At 49.5% G+C, this 25,373-nt stretch overlaps 1 protein-coding gene across 2 annotated transcripts; it reads right to left on the reverse strand.

Annotated features, from left to right (window-relative positions):
* Positions 1–221: 221 nt before the first annotated feature.
* On the reverse strand, positions 222–25,316 carry MICALL2 (MICAL-like 2). Of its 2 annotated transcripts, XM_010570276.1 has the most exons (17): positions 25,121–25,316; positions 18,660–18,708; positions 14,928–15,069; positions 12,308–12,468; positions 10,917–11,038; positions 9,877–10,548; positions 9,509–9,684; positions 8,598–8,673; positions 8,168–8,283; positions 7,495–7,644; positions 4,974–5,029; positions 4,347–4,470; positions 3,655–3,745; positions 3,206–3,279; positions 2,749–2,863; positions 1,713–1,759; positions 222–1,621 (listed from the first exon to the last, which is right to left on the reverse strand). In XM_010570276.1, exons 1-17 carry the CDS (start codon positions 25,261–25,263, stop codon positions 1,524–1,526), a joined length of 2,412 nt encoding a protein of 803 aa, XP_010568578.1. In that variant the 5' UTR covers positions 25,264–25,316; the 3' UTR covers positions 222–1,523. The 2 variants fall into 2 exon arrangements, with proteins under 2 accessions (XP_010568578.1, XP_010568579.1); XM_010570277.1 differs by lacking the exons at positions 14,928–15,069; positions 25,121–25,316 and having other exon boundaries at positions 18,660–18,696.
* Positions 25,317–25,373: the final 57 nt, after the last annotated feature.

Below are 25,373 nucleotides of genomic sequence, written 5' to 3' on the forward strand. Positions count from 1 at the left end.
CAGTAACCCACATCCAAACTCGCACTGGGACTCCGAGATTTGCTCCAGCAATTCTTTATTGGAAAAAAGCGTAGGCAGGTACAGGGTGCCCCACTACATGTACGCACATGGCACACACTGTGGGCACCAGGAACCCCCTCGGGCATTTGGTACCTCACCGAGCACACCCCTGCGGTGCCCGGGGCGGGCTGCTTGGGACAGAGAGTCCCACTGCCACCTCGTGGGTAAGGGACGCATCGCCTCTGCTTCACCACAGGGCACAGCGGGCAGCAAACCTCCTCCGTGCAAAATCCCAGGCCCTGCTGGAGAACAGGACCCAGAGAAACCTCAAAGTACCTGGCTTGGAGGGAGGAGGGAAGTCCACACATACCGGAGCTAGAGGCATCATGAATTAATCTGATCTTTCCCTGTCTGTCTCCATTCCTGCTCCCCAGGTTGACGGGGAAGAGAGGATGCTGCCACGCAGGGCAAGTGTCTGGCTGCAGTCACTGGACCGAGGGAAGAGTAGAGAGACTCGCTGCCGACAGCCCAGGACCTGCTCTTACTCTCCTGGTCTCACCAAGGTGAACCGCAGCACCCCTTGAGGGCGCTGGCTGTCCAGGGACAGAGCCTCAGGAATTGAAATGTTGGTCCCATGCAGAAGACTCATGGGTGAGGCAAAACCATTAATTCCCTTCTGCTCCCAGTTAGCACCAGGTTGTTAAAAGAAGACTTCTGTTCATTTTCAGCAGGATCGGCCACAGACAATGAAAACCCTGCTTTGCTGTGCAGTCAGAGAAATAAGGAAGCTACGAATCTCCCCCATAGAGGGAATGAAGCAGTGAGCAACCCTCATGGCTTTGAGAAAACAGCCTACAGCAACTCCCAAAAGGAGATCTGGAAATAGAGCACTATTGCTGAAACCGCTCTGGGTCTAGGACATCCCACTCCATAGATACAGAGGTGGTTCTGCTCCCTGCCTCACCCCAGCTGTGGGGCCTGCAGCTCCAGTTTGCATTGGTGTAATAACAGGGAGACCCTCGACCTCTCTTGTCCCATAGCACCTCCCTCTCTGCATCTCTGATCCTGGCCAAAGAGCCACAGCACATGCAGAGGAGGAAGGGAGGCAGAATGGCCCTTTTGCAGACCAGCGCAGCGTCCTTGGTGCAGCCCTGGCTGAGATGAGTGGGGCACCGTGGGGCGACATGCAGTGCCATGCTCCTGCATTCAGGACTGGAATGACCCGAGCAGTGGATGGGCAAATTGAGCTCTGCCCTCCTGAGCTGCCAACGAGGCTGAAGCCAGCACTGAGCTAGATCCAAAGAAGGAAAACAATCTTAAAAGTCCATCTTCTGCGAAAAGTATCCTTGGGCCCCATACCAGGGCCAGAGGGGATTCACACTGTCCCTTTGGTCCGCAAACCTGCAGTCTCCATGTCAGGGAGCAGAGAAGCCTCATCACAGTCCGGCATGGCTCCAAGAAAGCAGCAGTGAGGAAGGAACATACCTTTGATAGCCCTCTCTGGGCCACTGGGCAAAGGAACATCACTCCTGAGCCTTACTCTTATTTTTCTGCTTCCATATTTTGGACAAGCGGAACTTGTTCTTCTTCTTCTCTGGCTCCCGGCTCTCAAGAGATCCATCTGCAGGAGAGGGAGCAGACACAGAGCAGGTTGAGACCCGCAGCCCCAGTGCCACCCAGTGCAGCTTCGTAAGAGTAGGAAGGGCCCTTACCCAACCTCTGGATCATGTCTGCCAACATCTGGTCCTCCTCTTGCTCTCTGTAATGGAACCGCATGGCATTAGAAAACTTTGCTGTTTCATAAGATGGTAGACACTGAAAACCATGCAAAGACTACTGTTATTCCCCCAGTCAGAAATGAGCAACCTCCATAGCATGCTCTGAGAAGGGTGCAGGAAAAAAAAAACCAAACAAAACAGCTAGAGGAGTCCTAGACACTAGCAAATTGCAGCTGGTTCCCTTGAAAGCAAGGGCCTGTGCGAGGATTTCCAGACCATGGCAGTCCAGCACTGCAACAGGGAGGCCCTTCCCCCAGCTGGCTTATGAATCATTGAGTTCTCTGAGTTGTGAGACAACACCATACTGGAGGAGATGAGTAAAGGTTGAGACACCAGGAGCCTGGGGTGCTGTAGAGGTACTCTCATCGTAATCAGGGACAAACATGCTGCTATCTCCTCAGGCCTGGGCAAGACCAGAGCCAAAAGCCTGGGCATTGCTAGAATCTTTGAACTGGAGTCAGTGCCCTTAGGTCAAGAAATGGAGGCTGCTCACAGCAACAGGAGGCACAAATCCAGCTACTTAACACAGCAGTCTTCCTTTGAACTTGGGGAGGATCCAACTCTCAGCTACAGCTGTTCCTTCACTTTCTGCAGCAGACGAACACATTCCTGGCTTCTTGTTCCCAGAGTCCTCCTGCAGCTCCCATGCTGCCTCCATCCTTGCCATCTCCAGCCTCTCCCTCTCTTCCCCCTGCCTTCTACATTTTCACAGCCCTTGTCCTCAGAGCAGCATTAGCTTGAGAGCACTGAACACGGCTGCGGTCCTGATCTCAGTTTCTAACAGCTGCCAAGGAATCAATGGCAGCAGCATTTAGGACAAGATGGTTGGTGACAGGTCACCACCCACCTCTCATGGAGCACAAGTCTGGATTACCACCATTCATCCACCTCTACAGCCTGGGCAGCAGAGGAAGTACGATGGAAATCATCCCTGCTGTTGGTTCATCTCCCACCATCTGAGGGCCCTCACCTGAGTCTGTCCTCATCCAGGCACTCCACAATACTATTCCGATCATTGACCGTGTTTACGTATGACTCCAGCAGCTCCTTCTCTCGCTTCTTCTCCATGGGTGACTTCAGTTCCTCTGCACAAGACAAGGGAAGCCCATGTCACAGCTATAGGCGAGTACCTCCCCGTCGTGACTCCTGCTTCCACCCTGCTCCAGCAAGTGCCTCTCACAGGCCCAAATTTTATTATCCTCATGCTCTGGGGCACATCTTACATCCCCTCAGAAAGCACAGGTGGGTTGGATATTACAGAGTCTGCACCTGACAGCTTGACAGCACAGTCAGGAGACACCCCGCAGTGAAACTGCAATCCCTGGCAGTGTCATTCAGATCTGAAGGACATCCCAGGTCTGACATGCAGAGTGGAGTGCTCCACACAGCCAGGGGCCAGCAGGACTCTCAGTGCAGCCGGTCCCTACCTGGCTTGCTCATGAGGTGTCTCAGCTCCATCTCAATGTTCCACTGCTGCTCCTCCAGCTTCTGCTGTTTCATCCTGGAAGGATCCACAGAAATGATGAGTTACTGCCCCTTCATGCCCCAGGTCTGGACCTTTCTTATATTGTGCTTATGCCTCATCTCTGCATTGCTGACCACCTGGGTATGGGTGGGTCGAGGGAAATCTTCATCATATTTGTAAGGTCTCCCTCCCCACAAACTCATCACAGACCCTGGGTGCTAATCAGTGCTCAAAGGCCTATCAGCTAATACATCAGGATGCTGGCGTTTCTCCCAGAGATATCCTCAAGCCCTCCTCATCCCACCAATTGGCACATTATTTTGGGGGGGCTGCCACACTTCCTCTCCTTTACTGCTTACTGCTCACAGGTAAAGTGCACAAGCAGACAGGTGAATTTCTAGTTGTACTTACTTGTACATCAGCTCTGATTCCTGTCTGAGCAGCAGCTGTTTCTCATGGATCAGTTTGAACCAATCCACCATGAGGGCATCCTCAGACTCATCTGCAAAGGAATCAAAGTGCAAGACCCCTTTAGAAGCTGCATCAGTTCAGTCACCCTGGCTCAAACACGCAATCACTTGAGAGAGAGCTGAGGATAACTTATATAAGCCACAGGCAACCTGAAGTGAAAACAGCTCATCTTTGGTACTCCTGGGTACAAGGGAAAGGATACAGATCACTCCCTACAGATTCAGGGAAGCTGCTCACAGGTACTCTGATACATGGCACCCAGCTCATCTTCCATGTGGCCAGCTCAACTCTGCCATTCTGAATGAACTCACTAAGCCCTGTGAAACTGGAGCCAGCCATGACGGCCAGTCTGGCTTGGGATCCAAAAGCCAGATCAATAGCAGCCTTCCACTCCCAAAACTCCCTGATCCTCAGCCAAATACACACAAGATATTGCTCAACCAATAGGTTAGGAAATAGCCAGAGAGGGTTCAAAATTCCCAAGGCTTTATCTTGCTATACCAGGTACTTTTGGCAACCTGGTGTCTCACATGTAGCATGAGCTCCTAGAAATGGAGTGAAGAATGCCCAGGGGAAGGACATGAGCCTCGCACCTCCCCACCATAGCAGAGCTGGCCCCTGGTCTCCTTTACCTCCTTCACAGCCACGCAGCTGCTTCTCCAGATCTACTCCTTTCAATTCCAGCTCATCCAGCTGCTTCTCGATATCACACACCTTCTTCTGGATTTCCTCCTCAGGAAGGTAGTCTGGGTGCAGCTAGGAAAACAAACATAGGACCAAATACAGCTCAGTGCCCTCAGACTGCCTGCTGAGGTCACAGCCCCAATAAAGATGGGAAATGACATAAGGAGCCCAACTGCAGAGCCACGTCCTGGAAGGGCCAAGTCAGCAGAGATGCAGAGCTGGCTGCTCCTAACAGAGCAGTGGCCACTGCAATGTTACAGTGCTGTGATACATTCGCTGTGAGTGATAACATCTACTCACACTTGTCAATTCACAGACATTCTCCCTTCTTTGTTGTGGGACGCAATGTCTACCAGAATTTTGTTTGGCTTTGTCTTATTCCAGCTTCTATTGTCCCCCTGCATGGGAGATAACCGGCAGTCTATCTTGTCTCTGCCCCAGAACCTTTCACCCTTTCCCTGGGAATTCAAATAAACCCTCCCAATAAGACAAACTGAGATATGTCTTGGCAAGCACTCCAGCAGGATACCCAACAACCCCAGCCTGTTCCCCTTATACCTGGTTTCCAGCCATACCTTGGTTGGGGACACTGCTTCAGGGCTCTGGGTGCTTTTTGGAACAGAGGGTTTAACTGGAAGGGAGAAAAACAAAACCAAAGAATGCCACAACAAACTTTAAATAATTTTGTGGTGTGGGACAGTGCCTACACCACCAGAGAGCACAACAGGTCCCTGCCACCCAACAGAGGGCACTGATGACACACATGCATCGGCACGCCTGATAAGGTGAGAGATGTGTCCGCAGGAAACAGCACAGCCTGCTTTACTCCTCATGGCTGGACGCTCAGATACCCTCTGGTCACAGGGTGCTGCTTTCGTCCCCAGGGCACAGGCAGTAACCTAACTCAGGTGTGACTTACAGAATCATAGAATCATAGAATCATTTAGGTTGGAAAAGACCTTAAAGATCGAGTCCAACCATCAACGATGTCCACTAAACTATGTCCTGAAGTGCCTTGTCTATGTGCTTTTTGAATACCTCCAGGGATGGTGACTCAACCACTTCTCTGGGCAGCCTGTTCCAATGCCTAAACTGGGACCTTGCACCCGAGAATATTGACCTCCACGTTCATTCATTATCTTGTTAAAACTCAAAAGATATTTATTGTGGCAAAAGCCACCCCTTATTAAGCTTCCAAAGCACAGAACAAAAATACTGGGTTACTGTTGCAGGAAACACCGAGATATACTTAAAAATGCCCCTCTAGTGCTCTTGTACAAAGAAATATCAGTAAATACTGATGAAACAAAGATGGTCTAGGGGACCTTAGCATAGATCTCAGGAAACTAAGGTTCAATTCCTTCCACAAAACACTTCCTAAGTGAGAAGTCCCTTGTGCCCCACTACACAGCATTATTTAGGCCCTGGACACCTATTAAAATCAATTCTTAAGCAATGTGTATTTGTTCCACTGTGCCTCAGCTTCCTCTGCCCAACTGTCCTGCAAGGATAACTACAGAAGAGTGTGAGGTATTCGGATACCCAAGGGGCTGGGCTGGATAATTACCACAGAGAGAGAACAGAGGCGTACGTGGATGATGTGATAAGGAAGGAAAACTCTAGTATCAAAAGAGTATGGCTATAAGAAAGGCAGCAGTGGTGCAGGCTCAGCACACACAAGGAGAAAAACAGGAAAGACACACTAGGGGAGCCTCATGAGAATCTCTGGCAATTGGTGCTGACTCAAGGAAGAGCTCAAGGACAGGTCTCCAACTGCACAGCCCTTGCTCTGTTGCATTTTCTAGGAAGAGTGCAAAAGGAGAAGATGCTGGATGTAGCAATCAGCTGTGTTGTGCCTGCACTGCTGGCCTCTGTCAGGGTACTCTTCCCTCTGGATGCTACTGGTTTGCTGCCCTGTACAGTACCTGTGACTCACACTTCTCTTAAAGGTTCCTCCAAGAGGGATCAGGCCTGCCACGAGCAGTCTGCTGCTACTGCCTGAGCAACACCTCCCTCTCCCAGCACAGCCCTGCATCTCCAGGCTCCTTCTGAGTGATTTCTGCAGCACCTCCAGCCAAGGCAGAAAGCTGCACCACTGATCATGAGAAGACCAAGGTCACTGGAGGGGAACAGCTAGTAAAATGACACTCTCCTGACCAGCTCAGGGTCTGATATCCCCTGATATCCTCAAGTTCTGTCTTGACAGACACAGGATGGGTTGGCTGCTTGCCTGCAAACTGGAATAGGACAGTTGGCAAGAAAGCCTTAGAGCCTCCTTTCTCAATAGAAAACACTACCTACGCCAAAGAAAACAAATGATCTACAGAAATGCTCACCATCTACAGCCCCACACAACACACACAGGATTAAGGGCAGGAAGGGTAGCTGACTGTTCACAGCAGCTTTCTGAGTGCTGAGGTAAAGACATATACAGAGGAGCAACAAGTCTGTCCTTAATCCACAGGCTGCCAAGTGACAGCAGCAAGAGAACAGCCTTTCAGATGGCAGACTTGCACACACGTGAAAAATGATGGGAGACTGCTGGGAAAGTTTCCCATAGCGGGCACCCCCCAACATTAAGTCATTAAGCTTTAGAAAGATGGAAACTGGATTTAGAAACTGGATTAAGGGTAGGGACAAACTGGTCAGAACTGGTCAGGACATCTTTGAAAGTCCAAGAAGCAGCAGCCTTGGCATGGGTCCCGCCAGCTGGAGTCCCTGGCTGACAGTTCTCTGCATTCCTTTCATTTCCCAAAGCCATTCTACTGGCGAGGAACAGAGACATCAACTAGATCCCCATTCCCCAAATTAGGAGATGGTCCTCTTCATAGCCTTGAGCCTAAAGAATGACAGGGCAGTGACTTTGACAAATCCCTGTTTTAATTTCTTCCCTTCCCACTGAATTCTCTGGCCTGGCTGGTTCCTGCTTAGGCCAAGCTGGCTAATAAAATTAATGACACAGATATTTCCCCCATGACAACAGCCACAGGCTTAGCCACAGAAAACTCGGGGACACATCTCCCATACTGACCACTTAGGCTGTTCCCTGACAGTGCAGAGGAGAGAGTGCTTTTAAGCAGGCAGAAGAGACCTTACATGTGGCAGTGCTTTTCTTCAACTGGTTGCCCTCTTCCTCCTTCTTGGCAGAGCTCCCAGGGTCTTCCCAGCCTTGCTTTGAATTCTGACAGCTCCTGACAGGATGTGAGCTGGGGATCAACTTCTTCTTCATGAATCCACCAGATGAAGCTGGATTAAGAAGCACAGACAGGTTTTGGGTAAGAAATTTCAACCCTCATCTCATAAAAATCCCTTTACTGCCCAGCATCTCTGGCACTCACCACTAGCCACCTTCATTTCTAGTCCTAGTTCTCCTCTTTTGATGATAGCAAGGGGCACAAGCCCAAAGGAAACAGGGAGAAACCACCAATTACAAGGCCAGAGTACAAGAGAAGGGTGGAGGAGAAGAATAAACAGTTGGGAACCATCACCAAGATTTCTCACCATTACACATTCATGCAAGACAGAGTAAGCGAAATCTTGCTAGCTGTCTTGCAGAAGAAGGGCACCCTGTGACGACCAAGTCCCTCTCCTTGGGGAAGGACAGCTCTCTAAATAAAGGCACCACAGGGCCAAAGCAGGTGCAAAGAGCAAAAGTCCCTGAAAGCAAGGCACAGTCTCCACCAACATGTTCCTTACATGTGCCTTGCAGCACTAATGCCTGTCCCCTGCCCGACTAGCAAAAAGAAGGCAAAGCTTATATCTTTCATACCAGAGTCCTGCTTTCCTGATGGGACAACTAAGGGACTTGGCTTTGTCTCCTTGTGTGCTGGGCTCCCTGTTCCCACCTGGGAGTTATCAGTAGGTTTCTTAGAGCCACCTTGGTCTCTGCAAAGAAGAAAGACAAAGGTAGGAAACCATCCCTCTTGCAGAATGGTCCACAGGAAGAGTTCTGGACATCCTGGGCTGGACCTCCAGCTGGGATGGTCACATTTTTCTAATCAGAGTCCAGCGATTTGAAATATGCTTTCCCTCCCCAGAAATGAAAGCCTTTGCCTTTTCCATTAAATTGCTGAAAACAGAAGCATTAAAACACAGGAGCTCTTCCCTCCTTTGCACACACAGACCTGCAGCAACAGAGGTGCAAGCACAGACACCCCCATTCACTTGTCATGGAGAGCCACTGGCTCCAAGACACTTACTTGTTGGCTACAGGCTTCAACCGAGATCTCCACTCTGCTGGGCATTCAGACTTGTCTTCACCAACATTCACACTTCCTAGAGAAAGGAACACAGCAAGATAGTATCAGATCCAAGAAAAAGAAACAAGCCAGATTTGAGTCACAGGAGAATCTTAGGAGATAAGCCATGCACTAGGGTAGATACTATGATGTTATTGCAGCAAACTAGCACCAGTTCAACAAGTTTAACAAGGACAGATTCACATACAATAGGTAGTAAATAACTTTGGTGGCATTTAGCCCCTCTCAGCTCAAATGCTTTAAAACCTACGCAGCTACAGAAACAGAGCTGCAGTGTAAATGAACAGGCACGTTCAACAGCAATATAACACAAACAGCTCAGATCTCAGAGACCAAAGGATGGGGTAGGAAGGTGGAGAGACAAAAACCACACAAGCTCACAGCAAACTGCAGACAGATACTGCTTCTGGCCCAAAAAAAAGACAGGCCATCTAGAAGTGGTTGAAACACTGGGAACCCCAGAACAGGATCCCTTGGCCCACTGCTCAGTCACCACAGTGGAAGCTCAGTTCAAAACGGACAAGGAGGCTGAGTGAGTCCGAGCTGCAATCACAAAATCATTCTGGGAAAGTCTACCTAAGCCTCTGAAATCCACCATGATCCCAACATTTGATGACAGCTAGTACAACTTCAAATACTTGGTGATCCTCAGAGAAGAAAAACTTGCCATGCTAGAGGGAGCAATTGCACAGGGACAAATGGAGGTGTGTTGAGCACCAGAACTCAGAAAACCCTTATGTGGACAGAAAGTATAGGAGTTACTGACACATTGATTGTACTGGTCCAAGAGAAAGGCATAGAGTTGGCATGCTGTGTCCAGGCAGAGCTGTATGTGCATCAGTCATCCTCACCTTTGACGCCTTTTGACTCTGGCTTGTGCACAGGGTCAACAGGTTTGCTGGCAGCCTGGCTCTTGGGCAGAGGGTCTGTAACCTTTTCCTGTTTTAGTGCTGTGTACCCTGTTTTGCTGGACTGTACTTTTGGAGCTGGACTCTGCCACTGAGAACTGCTGGGAGAAAACTTGCCACTGCAAAAAAAGAACAACTTAGTGAGTCTTTTTGAAAGGACAGACCTTTTTATTGGCCTCTGTTCCAAAGACATGTCTTTAAATCTCAGCCACAAAAGCAGTCAGGGAAAAGGGAAGAAAGATGCAGGGACTTTTCCAAGTTATTCCAAGGATCATCTTGTGAGAAAAAAGGGAAAGAGAAATAGTACTTACCTGCTGAACGCTGACAAGCCAGTGGAACTGAGTCCCCCTGGCCTGTTTGGAGAGGTGTTCGATCCAGCCAGAGCCTGTATAATATTGTTACGTGCCTGATCCTTCTCAGCATTCACTGGACTGACCTCAGTAGTTGTTCTGGCAGAGGCAGTTTTACCAGGGCCATGAGAAGTAGTGACTTGGGTTTTAGTGTCAGAGGTTTTATTGCTGGAGGACTCTAATGACCGCAAAAAATTTTCTCGGGCTTGCTGTGTTTTTGCTGTGGAGGTTGTCCAAAAAGGCCCTGATGGGGTACCTTCATGGTGATCTGTTTTATTTCCCAAGAGGGTACCTTTGCAGTCATCTGATTTATTTACAGCTGAACAGGACCATGGAGTATTTACACTTCTGAAGCCAGAGCTTCCAGAAGATGAAACAGATGGCTTGGTTGAATTAGCAAGGCCTTCCTGGCTGGGTTTCTTCAACACCTGCTCCGTTTTCTTGGGTTCTGCTGCTTTCTGGAATGCTCTGGCAGCAGTAGGGGCTGGGGTACTCTCAGGTTTGTTGCCGGTGCTGCGGAGACCAGAGATCTGGACATCGTCTGGCTGCTGGTGGCTGGTACAGATGAATGTACCGGGCTCGGGCCCAGCTTTGTAGCTTCCAGGAAGAAGCACGTTCCAACACTGCCTGCACCTGTGGATACAAAAGTCTCAGAAAACATCCTCCAGAGCACTGGGAGGCCATTGACACACAGCTGAGAGTGCAGGCACAATTCCACTGTCAGCACAGGGAGGGTGAAGGTAGCAGGCAGTGGAACAGACCCCATGTGCACATTCCTCGGGCACCAGAACAGAAGCTGCTGATAGCACAGCCTGAAGTAGGAAAGGTGTGGATGAAAACAGACCTGTGCAAAGAGTTTCCCCTATGCACAGGTCCAGAGCAGGCCCAAGTTGCCTCTACTCTGAAAAATACATCCCACACCACTCTCCCTCCAGTCCCAAATGAACCAGGCTGCCCCTCTGCGACCCACAGGCCTGTGCCCCCACTTTGAAAAGCTGTACCTGAAGCAGTTCCTGTGATAGAGCTTCCCATCAACCAAGTAGCGCTGCACCAGGTGCACATGGTTCCTACAGATCCCACAACTGCTGCTAGGGATATTCCCACTCTCTGCCAGGACCCTTTTCTGTGGGGAGAAGCAGTGGGTGAGCAGGCAGCACCATGGCCCTGCGTACAGCTGTGAATCCCCCAGGTAGGCGAGCGTTTGGCATGCACAGCCAGTTGGCCAGGACAGAGGAGTGATATCCAGAAAATCCCTGCTCCTGCTAACCCATTGTTCATACAAATTTGTCCTGGTTTCAGCTGGGACAGAGTTAATTTTCTTCTTAGTAGCTGGTACAGTGTGTTTTGGATTTAGTGAGAATAATGCTGATAACACAGTGATGTTTTAGTTGTTGCTAAGTAGTGCTTACCCTAAGTCAAGGATTTTTCAGTTTCCCATGCTCTGCCAGCAAGCAGGTGTACAAGGAGCTGGGAGGGAGCATGGCCAGGACAGCTGACTGGAACTAGCCAAAGGGATATTCCATACCATAGAATGTCATGCTTAGTATATAAACTGGGGGAGTTGGCTGTGAGGGGTGGATCACTGCTTGGGCATTGGTCAGCGGTGGTGAGCAATTGCATTGTGCATCACTTGTCTTTTCTTGGGTTTTATTTCTCTCTCTTTTTTTTTTTTTGTTATATTCCTTTTCACTACTAATATTATTATTACATTTTGTTATTATTATATTTTATTCTTACTGTAGTTATTAAACTGTTCTTGTCTCAACCCACGAGTTTTACTTTTTTTTTTCAATTCTCCTCCCCATCCCACCAGGAAGAATGAGTGAGAGCTGTGTGGTGCTTAGTTGCTGGATGGGGTTAAACCACGAAAGAAGCGGAACAGCCCTCAGGAGGACAGAGTAAGGGGGACTTGTTCCCACAAAGTCAAAGGACCAGAGTGTTTTGTCTGCCTGTGGGGAACTGAAGTGCAAAGGTCTCTGATTTGAATTTGCTGGGAAAGGGCCTTACCCTTCTGAGAGAGGAGCTTCCCTTCTTCCACACTGTTTTCAACCCTACTCTGCTTTGAAACTGTTTCCAAGAATTTAATCAATGTTTTCTAGCAAAAATAATACATTTTGTTAAAAATCTCCACCCCCAAGATCTAGGAACAGCACAGCCGTGTCCTAAGACACCCATGTCCTATTCACCACTAGATGAATCCCAGCTGACTGATGGCTTTCCAATGACTGCCACCTGAACCTGTGCAGTAACCAGACCTCTGGATTAAATCCCCCACAGCGAGCAGAAAATTTAGAGACTAAGTCCTTACCACTAGAAGCCTTGAACTAGCCTAATATTCTAGCTCAGTGAACAGATTTAAGGTATAAAAAACCCCCCAAAACACATTTCTTACCGTGGTGACTGGGGATGTTTCTTTTGGCTTAGCTCTGGCTGGTGGGTGAGCAGGAGGCAGTTTTGGTGGCACTGGCTTAGGAGGCTCTGAAACAGCTTTCTTCCCAAGAGGCTGCTCCTGAGGTTCAGAGGAAGGACGCTTGATTCCAGCCATGCCTCCAACTGAAAGAAAGGAAGAAGGGAAGATTTTAAGGAAACATAAGGAAAACCCATGGGCTTAGGAGTAATTTACAATGCAAGAAGATCCAGAGGTGCCTGATGGATAACATGCAAAGCATACATGGAGACACAGGCTTCCTTCACAAGCAGTTCTGTAGTGCAGTGAAGGGCAAGAGGCAACGAGTGAACTTTACCAACATTCAGCTGAAACTGCTGATTTTTTTCTTCTCAGGGAATTCCAAGGAGGGGAATGAAAAAGTGGAAAAATACAAAACACCATCCATCAATGGTGTGAACAAGACCTTGGGTTTGTTCCTGGCCGACAGTTTGGCTGGAATCAATCACCACTGAAACAGGCACTACTGTTAGGTATTACAGCTAAGGAACTGAAGCACGGACAGTTTGCTTCGTTCAAGTTGCTGTGGTCCAACTTCCTACACACCCTGAACCTTCACTGCTGTGGGCATCCACCCCACATCCCAGCTGGGACTCTCACAGACCAAACAGGCTTGCTGAATGCAAAAATGACCACTAAAAATGCGTAATTCTTCAACAAAGATTTGGAGGTGCCATGGTGGTGCTGATGTGGAAATCAAGACTTGCCACAAGAAGCCTGCAAATGCCCAATCCTGTTTTCTTTGCAGATGAAAGAGAAACCCTCGAAACTCACACCAAGCGGAGAAAAGAGAACCTCCAGCACACTTTGGTCAAGCAAGGAATGATGCCCCGTGCCCTAGGAAGTGCAGGGAGACTTCCCTGGGAAATAAGGCTACATGCACAGTTCTTACAGACAAGACCACTCATCTGTGTCAAGGGGATGTTATTTTTGCATGACTGCCTATTCTGAATGAGATGTCTCTGTGTTCCTTGTGGGATACTTGAGCCTCGGCTTCACTTTAAGAGCGACCAATTAAATGACCACCCGTCTGAAAAGAGATTATACCTTTCTCAGTAAATACAGAGAGAGTCTGGGCAGGGAGCAGAGAGGAAGCCCAGTTCCCAGCAGCCTTCTCTCAAGAAACCTAGCTATCCAAATAAACACCCAGGGCTCTTTTACCACAGCGACCAGTGGACTGGTGACAGCTGACCCAGCAAATGGTTTAGACTCAGCCTGCCCCCTCACTTCCCACTTGTGCCATTTATCGAATTCCCAAAGCCTAGCACAAAGATGGGTGGCTTCCCCCATCTCTGGTCAAGTAAATGCCTGACCCCAATAAAATATTGGCCACTTGCCATCTCTGTGTCCTGGTTATTTCATGGTCCTGCTGGAGCCCATTTGAAGGGCAGGACAATGGTATTAGGAGTTTGCTTGTTGTCAGAGGGCACATTCCTGGCTGGGCTCATTTTCTGTCTGAAAATGCACTTTCACCCCAGCGACAGGAATGCAACCAGCACATTTTGCGGGACACTGGAGAGTATAAAAATGTGCTGTGCTTGATGACGTGGTAGGCAAGATGCTGGAGGGGAGGGGACAAAGACCCCAAACTGACCCAGATTCCCACCACTTGGCACAAACACAGTGGAATTTGTTTGACTTCAATCAGAATGGTTTTAAAACAAGAAACAAAAAATGAAGAAGAGGGAGGGAAGAGCTTGTGGAGGGAGAGAAAAAGCATGCTTAAATGTGTAAAGAGATGGAGAAGGCGGAAGAGTTTAGATATTAAAGGCAGTTCTAAGAGTGAATTGTCCTTTCTTTCCAAGATGTAGGACATTTTCAATACATATCTGTCTTCTCCATCTAGATTCACCTTAACTAGTTAAGTTATTCATGTCCCACTTTCTAAAGTTTCCTCTGGAGGAACCTGTGAAATTGGTTTATCGTTTTATTTCATTTTGTATGCGCTTAAAGCCAAATATAAACCAAGTTTACAATAATGTTCCTGTGAGCCCAGATAAACTCTCCAGTACGTGAATATAATGCCTTGGCAGCTCTTTGGCCTGTTTCATGTTTGAAAGAATTGCTATCACAGTTATGCCAGTTAAGGGGGTCATTTTCTTCTACTTCCTTAAATCAGTACTGCTGTGCTGTACAAGCCCCACCATCGATGCTGTTCCATTGGCACAGCCTCACAGACAAGCTCAGCCTTGTTAGACTCTGTGTTCTCACCAACCCTCCAGTGTGGCAAAGACTGGAGCAGGGATGGAGGTGCTTGAGACAGGAAAGCTGGGGACTGTGCAGGGGAACCTTCAGTGCTCCTGTCTGGCTGGACCGTAAGAAATTTTAGATTATATTTTAAATTTTAAGGCACTAGTTTTAAAAACAATGCACAGCCCTGCGCCCTTCCAAAAGCACTGGTGCTACTGTAGGCCAGTGTGTAAAGAGTTCAAGTCCCCTATTGAAGTTCTTGTACCAAAAGGCCTCTGTGCCGTCTGTTTTGCTTTTCCAAGCTTGTTAGGAGGCAAAGGAAAGCACAAAAATAAGCCCCAAACCTTCCCGCCCCTCCAGGGAATATGGTACTTACTAGGAGACCGTCCATGGAAGTAGTTATAATACTGGGAAACATAGGTGAGGATGCTCAGCCTGTCTGGTACCCTCAGAGCAACCATATCCTCTGCATCCAGCAAGGCTGGAATCCCCAGCTCCTCCTCCGCCACTCGAAATGCCTAGAGAAGGAAGGAAAAAAAAAAGGGGGGGTCTTGTCCAGCCCAGGCAGCAGAGCTGTTCCTCATTGGAAGTAAGAAACTCCACTGCAGACAGCCCCCCCGAATAGTAACTCTACTGGGGAACAGCTGCACCAGTTTAACTCCTACATCGTACGGCCGTTACAGGAACCAACGGAGTCATGGCTTCCAGCCACCACGTTGAAAAATTCAGGCAGGGAGCCAAAAATCTGGCCTGGCAAGCTGGCTGTAGCTCACTGCACAGGAACTCACCTGGGCTTCCCCTGCTCTTCCTCCAGCCTGCCTCTATCTGCATATGCACAGCTGCGGAGAGCGCCTGGCAGAAGGGGATGTGTCAGTCCAGGCTGGCAGACTCGCTTCCAGGCTTGCAGCCCAACCTGGAGCGCTCCCCAATTAACGGTGCGCTGGTAGGTGTTTGCAGGCAGCTTTCTATCTCCGAGTGCTGTGCAAATGTTAAAGCTTCCTGCCTACTACTGCCTGCTCTTCCCCATCTGAAAAAAAGAGGAAATCTTGGGCTGCAGGAGGGAGCTCTCTCTCCCAGACTAGAGAGGGGAAAGAGAGGAATAATGCTTAAGAATTCCTGATACTTAGCTCCCTTCTAGCTTAACCATTTCCATGCTGCCTAACATTTATTTGGGGCAAATATTGCTCTTTGTGGTGCCCTCTGCTTTGAAACTGCAGGATCAAAGTCAGACAAAGGAGGCAAAAGCCATTTTCTTTTGCCTCTGAACAAGAGCCTTTACTAGAGGACAAAAAAAAATTGCAACATCCATAAAGCAACTTTACCCTTGCTCAACTCAGTGTAGGGCTTTTACTAAGGACTTTCTCCAGCCCTCTTCCTTCCTGGCTTACAGGAAAAAAATCCTTTCCCTCCCTGTTTGGAGCAACCCTTCTGAAATGCCAACACAGCAAAGGAAAACAGCACTTGCAAGACCAGAGGGACAAGGGCTACTGCTGAAGCCCACAGTGAAAGGGTTAAAGACTTGAACATATTAAACCCCTCCGCATCTGACCTCTGGCACAGACACACACCACTGTTGGTGTACAAGCCAACCATTCCTGCTTAGAAGAAACAAACAGCCACTATTCTTCAGCACGATAATTACCATTTTTTTCCATTGGGTATCCTGGTAAAAATGTAACTGAGCTGACATTAAAAACGCTTTCAGCCAGTTACCTCCGGCTGTGTCATCCCAGCTGCCAGCAAGCCTGGCACTCGCCTGTCTCATAACCTGGTACTTAATATATTCTTTGGAGTGTTCCCCATTGCACTGGCTGCACAACTGGTCTGACCAGTGGAATTTTCATGCTGGACATTCTTGGTCTAGCGGGAACGCAGGTCATGCCACCTCCTGCCATGGGTGAGACCAGTGCAACAGGTGCACCTGGACCACAAAGAGGAGGATGCTTTATGCGCACAACTGGTTTGGCCAGAACCAGGTGAGCAATGCAGACAGCAACATTAGGATGTAGCATCCCCTATGCCTACAGCATCCTCATGTTCCTGGGAGCTGCTCTTGCCTGGAGATCCAACGAGATCACCACCTAACATGGCCCATTTGCCATTCTCCTCTACCTGCCTGCCCAGGCTGGCCTTTAAAGAAGCAACGCGTTATTTCTGCATAACACTTTTCATCAGTGCTGCTTCAAGTGCTTTACAAAGGAGGTAAGTGCCACTGATCCCATTTTGCATAGAGGAGGCAAAGTGATACACTCAAGGCCATCTGAGCCAGCCAGGCAAAACTTTCCTCTGACACAGGCTACTGCTGTATCTGCTACACCATGCCACCAACCATTAGCACTGAAAGAACTGGATCCAAGGCCTCTAGAAACCTTTCTCCTCTTAATCTATTTTTTTAATTCTTTAGGAAAAAAAAAAAGTCACCAACTGAAATTTTTCTAGGGTTTGGGGTCGGGTTTTTTGGCACTTGAGAAGTGACACATTCTTCCTCGGCAGAAGACTTTATATGGCAAATTGCAGCCCAGACAAGATTTTTTCAGCTGAATAATACAGCCCCTGAAAAGAAGTTAGTGAATAGTGAGGCATCAAGGAGGATCCGAACAATAGCAGAGGAATAGTGCTGGGAGAAATCAAATCCACTCGTATCCCAAGGGCAGTCAGAGCAAGAAAGTATAGGAGCTAGAACAGAGAGCAGTCTGAAGGGGGAGCCCAGCCCAGGAGCCCACAGGGAGGTGGAGGGGTCAACCCCACTCATGGCAGAGCCGAGGCAGCAGGATACCACCAGTGAAAGGGCAACACAGACAAGTCGTCCTACAGCAGGTGGAATAAGGAAGAGAGAGCAAAATAAAGGACATAAAAGAAACTAAGAAATGGATGGGGGGGCGGAACACGGGCTGTGTCAAAGGAGGAGACCAACTCTTCTTATGAGAAGCACAAAGAAGCTTTTCATTAATAAAAGCAGCAGAGGCAGCTCGTGCAGCTCATTTCCCAGAGACAAGCAAAGCTGCCAGCAGAGCAGACACCATCAGCCCGGCTGGGGAAGGAGCAACACTCAGGGCTTCACAGCGCTCTGGCTAGGATGACCGTCCATGGCAAAGAGGCCCTGATGCCTGCCAAATACCAAACCGCAAGGGCAAAAACGTGTGGTCTGAATCTCACCTAGAGGAGAGGAACACGCAGGGCTGAACCCCAGAGAGTGTGAATAACTAACTGCTCACATACTGCAGTCCCAGCTTGGGGAGAGGGGGGTCCATCACAGGCGCTGTGAACACGGCCAGGGCTGAAGGGGAGCGGAAGCTAAGGAGCATGGGGGGTGCGAGTTTAGCTCTCCCAGAGGCAAGGACCACCTCAGACAGCTCACTGCGTCAGACGATGTCATTCCTCCAGTCCAGACAAGAGTAAGCTGCCGTGGTTCGTTCACATCCCAATCTCCTGCCAAGCAGCCATGAAGCTGTGTGGAGCGATGCCAAGGGAAGAGAAGCATTTTAATCCGCTGCCTCTCTCTTTGTGAGGATGAGAGGGAGGAAAAAATCCTTCCTTGGAGCACTAAGTCCATGCTTGAATTCAGGGCAGGAGGGGGTTGGCCTGCCCACTTTCTTCATGGAGAGAACAAGAGAAACTCAAATCCCATCCTGGAGTGAAGTGTCCAGGCAGGATGAGGTTTTAGGATATCTCCACCTTCCAGCAGTCTTCATCCCTGCACTGGGAATGAGCAGAAATTGGGGGAGACTCCCTATGCTTCCCCTCTCACACCAGCTACCTCCCAGCTCCTGCTTCATGCCTCAGAGGCATTACGTACTCAACATGTCCATTTCCATGTTTTGACCTCCAGCATCTCTGTCAGAGTTCCTTCTGCCACGGGACACACTGGACACAGGCATCACTGTGTGGCCAGCGAAGAAGTGTGAACAGTCTGAGGGTGCTTTCAAGCAGCCAGCAAGCCTGGACATTGCTATTCAAACCAGAAGGTCAGATGCATGCAGAATAAGGCAAAGGATTTGAATACGGCACACTCAGCACACTGCATCTGCAGGGTTTCTGTTGCTAAACCACATAAGCAAGGTGCCAGGTCACAGATTAGACCAAAAGTAAAACATTAAAAGTCACTTACCAACTTGTTGTTCTCATACACATTTTCTTTACTGAGGGAGCTGAAGTTTCTGAAATACAGAAAGAAGAGAAAAATCTCAGGTTGGTGATGTAGAGCAAGCTGCTTCACTTCCAACTTCTTGAACCTCTCTGAGCCTCACTGGTTCGGGGGGACAGAGCACCCCCTCCCACCCTGCCTTCTCAGAGATGCTCCAGAGGGAGCAGTGTGGCAGATCCCAACCGAGACAGTCACAGACCTGCTATACCTCCCAGGACAGAGACATGCAGGAGACCCAACAGGCACAGCCATTTGCCCACAGGCAGCACAACACATTTTTGGCACATCTACCCTTGCTGGTCTGACTCCTGCAGCCTCCTGCAGACAGGATGTGCTGATGCCAAAACATCCCATGCAAATTCAGGGGTTTTGCAGAGACAGCCAGGACCAACCTCTAATTCATGGGGTGGGTTTTTTTCCCCAAAAAGGCCTTGCTCCTCTCCCACCTCAAAAAGATACACCAATGCCTATAAGCCAGAATTGCAGCACTCTCTCCCTGGAAGTACTTTCCCGTCACATCCATGCTCTTCTCCCATCTTGCAAGTTGTCTCCGCACAGAGAGAGACCTCAGCTCCAAGGAGGTATGGATCCCTCAGATGCTGCATGTATCACACACTTCTCCAATGCACCCATATCCTCCAATCTCAGAAGCTGCTGGTTCCACCAGCACATAAGTTCTGGTTTCAAATCCTCTTTTCTCCTCTGGCAAAGCTCCACAAAACCAGCATCAGGAATCTGCCTGGGAAATACCTCTGCCCACAATACAATACTGCAGCTAGTAACACCAAAGTTGCCTGTTGAAATCATATTCTCCTTTCCCTACGGCTGCCACTTTTGATTTGTAATCATAACTAATAACTAAAAAGGAAGACACAATTACTGTTTGCAATTACAAGCCAAAGTCAACAATCCTTCCTTACTGCTGTCCCCAGACATCACCTCCCTCTTCCCCTCTCCCCAGATTAGCTCTCCCCGTCTCTGATACAAGCCAAATGCCACCTCTCTCTGCACTGTGCTGGGAACTCAGAAACTGGAACCTGGCAGGACAGGCAAGAAAGCACAGGGGAGAGTGAGTTTGTGCTATTGGAAGTAGAGCTGCAACACAGCGTTCTTTTTCACCCAGAGCAGAGTGTGTTCCTTTCTTAGGAAACAGCCACAGTCAGCTTTGTTTTAAACTGACTGTCACTCGCTAAACTCGGAATACTAAACTGATTGTTGGCTGGCACAGCCCTGCTCTCCAACACCGCTTCCTTCTGCCCAGGCAAGCCGGCAGGGTCAATTCCTTTCTGATAACCCAGTTTCACTTTACAATCCTTGTACCTGCTGGCGCAGAGCTAAGCAAAAGGCTGATATCAGAGAGGAAATTCCCACTGATAAACAGAAAAGGCTGCAGCAGCAACTTTGCATTTTTGTACATAGCACCTTTACAACCGACATGGACCTACCCTTGTTAGCCAGTCCCTCACCTCTGAGAGGAGCCAGGATAACTGTGTGAAAGCCAGGGCAAAGCTGGCTCGCAGCGACCTATTCATGAGACAAACACATGATCTGTATCGCAGCAGGGGAACTTTTTCCATGACTTGTAACTGCGAGGAACAAGCCAGGTCCTTTATCTACTTAGTACAGAAAGTGGAGCATTACATTATAAATAAGAGAGGGGCCTTCAAACAGGTTTGTTCATCATGCCACAGCCTATGCCTCCTCCGTGCTTCCCGCATCTGGTATTGCTCTGTGGGATAAGGAGAGAACGAATGACAGATAAGACCCAAAGGTCACACTCCCTCAAGAAGCATGTAAAGACAAGACACATCCCACCTCTAAATCATATACTCTTTCCTGTGCAAAATCAAAGGGACTTGCAGAAGTTTTGCTTCAAGCAGTGCTCCTGCCTGGGGATTTCCCTTCCATGAGACAATGGATTTAAAAGAGCAACAAAAATAATCACAAGCCAAAAAAAGTCTCAGTGAAACAATAGCTACAGTCATCCTGGTTTGTGTCAGGCAAGAAAATCAGCTTTTTTAAGAGACAGCTGAAGGAGGTGATTGCAGCTCTCTGCCTCACTCACGGTTCTGCTCCCAAATAAAGTCTCTTTTAGCAGGGACATCCTAAAGGCAGGAAAACATCTGCAAGAGCAAAAGGGAGCTCCAACTTCCTCGGTCATGCTGACACGTAAGACATAACATATTGGAGTTACCTATTTATTGTTGGTCAGTGCCTTTTGCTCCCATGCTGAATGCTGTTTGCTGTGGTAGCGCATGTGCAGCTCCACGCTGTGGGGCATGTAACAGAGACCTAAAAACCCAAATCTCTCAATAGTGAACGTCTGAAATCCCCTTCTGTTCCCCAAAGGAGAGTGCAAACAACCAGGTTACTTGGTCATTTCAAGAGCCTCCTGCCCTCTCAGCATCACTCCTTCCCTGGCTAGTCAGGTGAACCGCTTACATATAATATTTATTTTGGAAATAGATCTTGCCGGTACATCTCCCATGTTGGAATATCAAAGCTCTCTGGACCAATGTAATCCTAAGAAAGCAAAGCTAATACAAACGGAGAAGCAGGAATTCTCCACTGAGAAAACACAGGCAATTGAATTAATTGGAAGAGGTGAAAAATATAAATCTGACCCAAGAGAGGGCCTCCAGTGTTGGAAACAAATCAGAGTGGAGTTCACTAGCACAGGCCTAGAAGTGAAGTTTTTAGCTCCCCAAAAAACCCTTCTCTTAGCAAAAAGTGGCCAAGCATTTGTCATGCCCACAAATCTCTGTGACCACCCACTGCTCCAGCTGCACAGACCCAGTGCTTGCAAAGCACTTTGCAAGCACATGTGCTTCCATAGAAGGAACCTCTGCTGCTGCTGCTGCTGCTGGAAGCACTAATTCGGTTGGAAACTTTACCTCAGAGCAGACTGAGCAAAAAAAGTCCCAGAGCCACGATGGTCCCCAAAAAGCTTCTGCCTCTCGGCACTGTTGTACTATTTTCTCTAGAGACAATAAGATATGTGCAGTCAAAAGGATCACTGAAAAAGAGTGAATCATCCTTTGCCTGCTCACAGTCCTTGAACAGAGGGTTCAAATCCAGGGTGCTCTGCTGGGAATAGGACCTTTCAGTTATGCTCTTTCCAGAGGTGCAAACAACCTGGGAAGAGGGGACAGGGCTGGGAATCTCAGGTGGAAGATGTCCCTCATGTGCTCATCCTCCTCGCAGCAACCCCTGCTCCCCACTGCTCTGGTCTTGCTGGGGGTGACCAACAACAGATGAGTCTCCCTGACCCCGGAACCATCGTGCCCTCGCCTACGCCTGTCACACAAACCACAACCCCGTGGAGGCCAAGCACGTGGCAGCTCTGCTTCACCCCAGCCTTTTGCTAAGGAGATGGAGACCGCAGGCAACTTGTCCCCAGCACAGCCAGGGCCCTCCCTGTCCATACTGGTGACTGTCGGCCTCATCCTGCCTCACTGAGCTGACAGCGGCCCAGGAAATGCTGCTGGGGGAATGGGCACCCACCGCTGCTCCGCTGCCAAGGGGGATTTCACAACCAATTTCCAGAATGCCGAGCTGAACACCAGCTCACAGTCTGGGAAAGAACAAGATCCCGGACGAAGAGAAGGAGCTTAATCAAAACCTTTCCTCGACATCTGGTGTTAATATCCGAGAGAGTGTGCATGACTCCCCTGCTTCTTCTAACTCACTTATCAGGCCAAGGCCACTATAACCATGGCTGGAGCTTGCACAACCATCGCCATCACACACGGCAGCTGCTCACCTCAGCCTCCTACCACGCTGCCATGAGGCTTCACGTCCCTCTGATGAGAGGAGCCTCAAGGCTCCACAATCATCCCAGAAAATGGGCTGGGACCTGCCTGACACAGCATGCGTGCCTGGCTGAGGCTGGCTATGAAGCATTCTTCAGCTGGGACAAAAGCGAAATGGATTTCCATGGTAATTCAGCATGTGTCTCCACTCCCCCACAGCATCCTTGCTTGGGTGAGTGGGAAGTGAGTGGGAAATGCATGTCTAATTTTACACAGCCTGCCCTGTTCACTCATAACATACAAACCGACATCAGTCAAGTTTGAGAGAAGTTATCATATTTTCCATGTTTTCCCACAAAAAAACAGGAAGGGGGGAGAGACCCCAACCTGCCTGTCCTCTGAGCCACATACCCCACAAGAGAAGCCCATGATTATGACCATGTTTTGTAATTGCTTGAAGTTTTCCTGGGAATTTCTCAGGCTCCTGCAAGGAAAAATCCCCTGCCCTCCTCAGCCCAAGAATGTCACTTGTGTAAACCAAGACGGAAAACACACTGTTGCAAAACTCTGATGCCGTGACTGAATCATGTTCTGCAAACGATTTATATAGCAGAGCTTCTGCAAACACACCGAGTGCTCCAAACACCAATTATCCTTTTCTAGTTTTACTTTCAGCATGATGCTTTTAATCTTCAACTAGGATCTTTGCTGCAAGCAAGGAGAGGAGCTCAGGATAAACCACTTCAAGCCCCTGGGAAGCAGGAGTTACAGCCACACGTGCACCCAGCTGCACTTCTCTGCCAGTGGCTCCTGCACCGCCAATACTCAGAAAAGCTTTTACAGATACACAGAGAATTCACACAAGTATTCATCCCCAGGATCTGACACAAGATACCCAGCAGCCCTGGCCACCAACCACTTGAAAGCATAATTTCCTTCCAGCAGGACTTTGCCCAGCCGAGGATACACCTGGTGCTTTCCTACATTATACCACTGACACTGATGTAGGAGGTCACTGATAAAAGCTTCTCTCACTTTAACCTTCAGGCAGTCTTTGCTGAGCTTGTCCAAGTCAGAAAGAGCTTCTGTAAGGTCCTAAAAAAGTCAGGCAGAATTTCCACCGTAAAAGAAAATGAATGGGAAGAGAGAGATGCCACAAGGAACACCTTCCCTCTTCACCACAGGAGAATTTTTTTAAGGTATATCTATCCGCGACCCTTGATGCACAGTTCAAGGATTATAAACAACCCGCTAAACTGGTCAACAGGATTATTCCAGCTCTCAAGTCACTGAGCCCCTGTTTACACCCATGCTCCGAATGGGTCAGCTGCAGAGTCGGCCAGGAAGCAGTCACAGTCCATTTACGAGCAGGTCCTGGTCACATCAACCTTTCTGCCCCGGTATTTTGTATCTTTGGGACTGTGAATCAAAGGAAGGAAAGGAAATATCTGGAGTCATCTGGACACAACAGCATGTCAGGAAGCCATACACAGCAACACCACGGTGACTGCCCAAGCACTGGGAACTACAGAGAAAGTGTGCCTGAAGCTCCTGCACTAACCTCCTGCTGCCCAAGCCTGCTCCTGTCTTTTCCAAGTTTCAAAATGACAGAGCAGAGACAGCAAGGGGAGATCTTCTCCTTGGGCTTCTAGCAGAAACGAGACACCTGTAAGAGATCTCTGCACACAAACCCAAGCAGCGGGCTGTCCTGGGAGCACGAGGAAAAAGGCAGAATTCAAGGAACAGGAGGAAAACTGCACTACAGAAAACCCAACCTGGTCCTCTACCAGCTGGACACATCTGACTGGGAGAGACCTAATGCTTAAATCAATAATCCTGGGCGGTCTTTGCACCGCTCCCTTGCCTTGACCTCACCCTTCAACCCCCCCCACCTCAAAGTCCAAAGAGCCGAGGAAAAAAAAACAACAAAAACCCCCAAACTAGGAAGCAGGATCTACATCCCCCTTCAGCGATTCACCTTCCCAGATGTTACCATTTGGGCAAGGACAGGCCAAAACCCACAGGGCACCAGCAATGGCACCAGCCAGGGATAGAAAGCACTTTGCCTCCCACAGACAGAGCTCTAGGTGGGAAAAACGAGCGATGTGCAGGAATCCAGCGGCTGCCAGGCCCTGCCCTTCTATTGTATTTTGCTTAAATAGCCCTCGCCTCCCGACTCACGAGCGGCTGAGCTGCCGTCGGGCTGAGCGAGGAAAGCCCTGCCTAAGCAAACACAAACAGCAAAGAAGGAAACGCTTTCCCAAAAATCGGTGCCTGAACTTGTTTTGCAATGGAAAGGACGCATTTAAAACGCTTATAATTCAGCTATGGAGGGAAGAAAGGGGAAAAAGGAAAAATTGAGGGGAAAAAAAAGCAGCACGTCGACAGCGAGAGCGGAGCTCTTCGCTTGGGGGATTTCAGCGCGGGCGCTAGCAGAGCTCCCGGTGCCAGCCGCCGGCCCGCAGCATCTCCCAAGGAGGAGCCGGGATTTCTGCAAGGGCCGCGTCCGCAGGGAAGGCGAAGGCCCGTGGCAGACGGAGGGCCCGGGGGTCCGCAGCTCGACGGCGGGCTGACCGCAGCCCCGCGAGGCCCTTGGGCCGCGACCGGAGGGTCCCGTCCCCCGCCGAGCCGGCGGCCCGCGCGTCGTCCTCGACGCCCGGCGAGGGTACTCACATGAGGTCGGGCCGGTGGCGGTGGAGGATGGCGCAGAAGGCGAGGCCGTCGCGGAAAGAGGTGGTCATGTTGGTGATGCTGACGTCGCGGTAGCCCTCGCACTGCTGCTTGCACCACAGCTGCAGGTTCTGGATGGCCGCCATGGCCTCGACGGGACGCCGGAGATGGCGGCGGGCCCCCACCGTGCCCCCGGGGCGGGAGGGAGCCCCTCTCTCGCCCTGCCGTGCCCAGCCGGAGGCTGCCGGCGTGTGGC

Source organism: Haliaeetus leucocephalus, unplaced genomic scaffold, assembly GCF_000737465.1.
Source record: "Haliaeetus leucocephalus isolate CR32 unplaced genomic scaffold, Haliaeetus_leucocephalus-4.0 Scaffold295, whole genome shotgun sequence".
NCBI lineage: Eukaryota > Metazoa > Chordata > Aves > Accipitriformes > Accipitridae > Haliaeetus > Haliaeetus leucocephalus.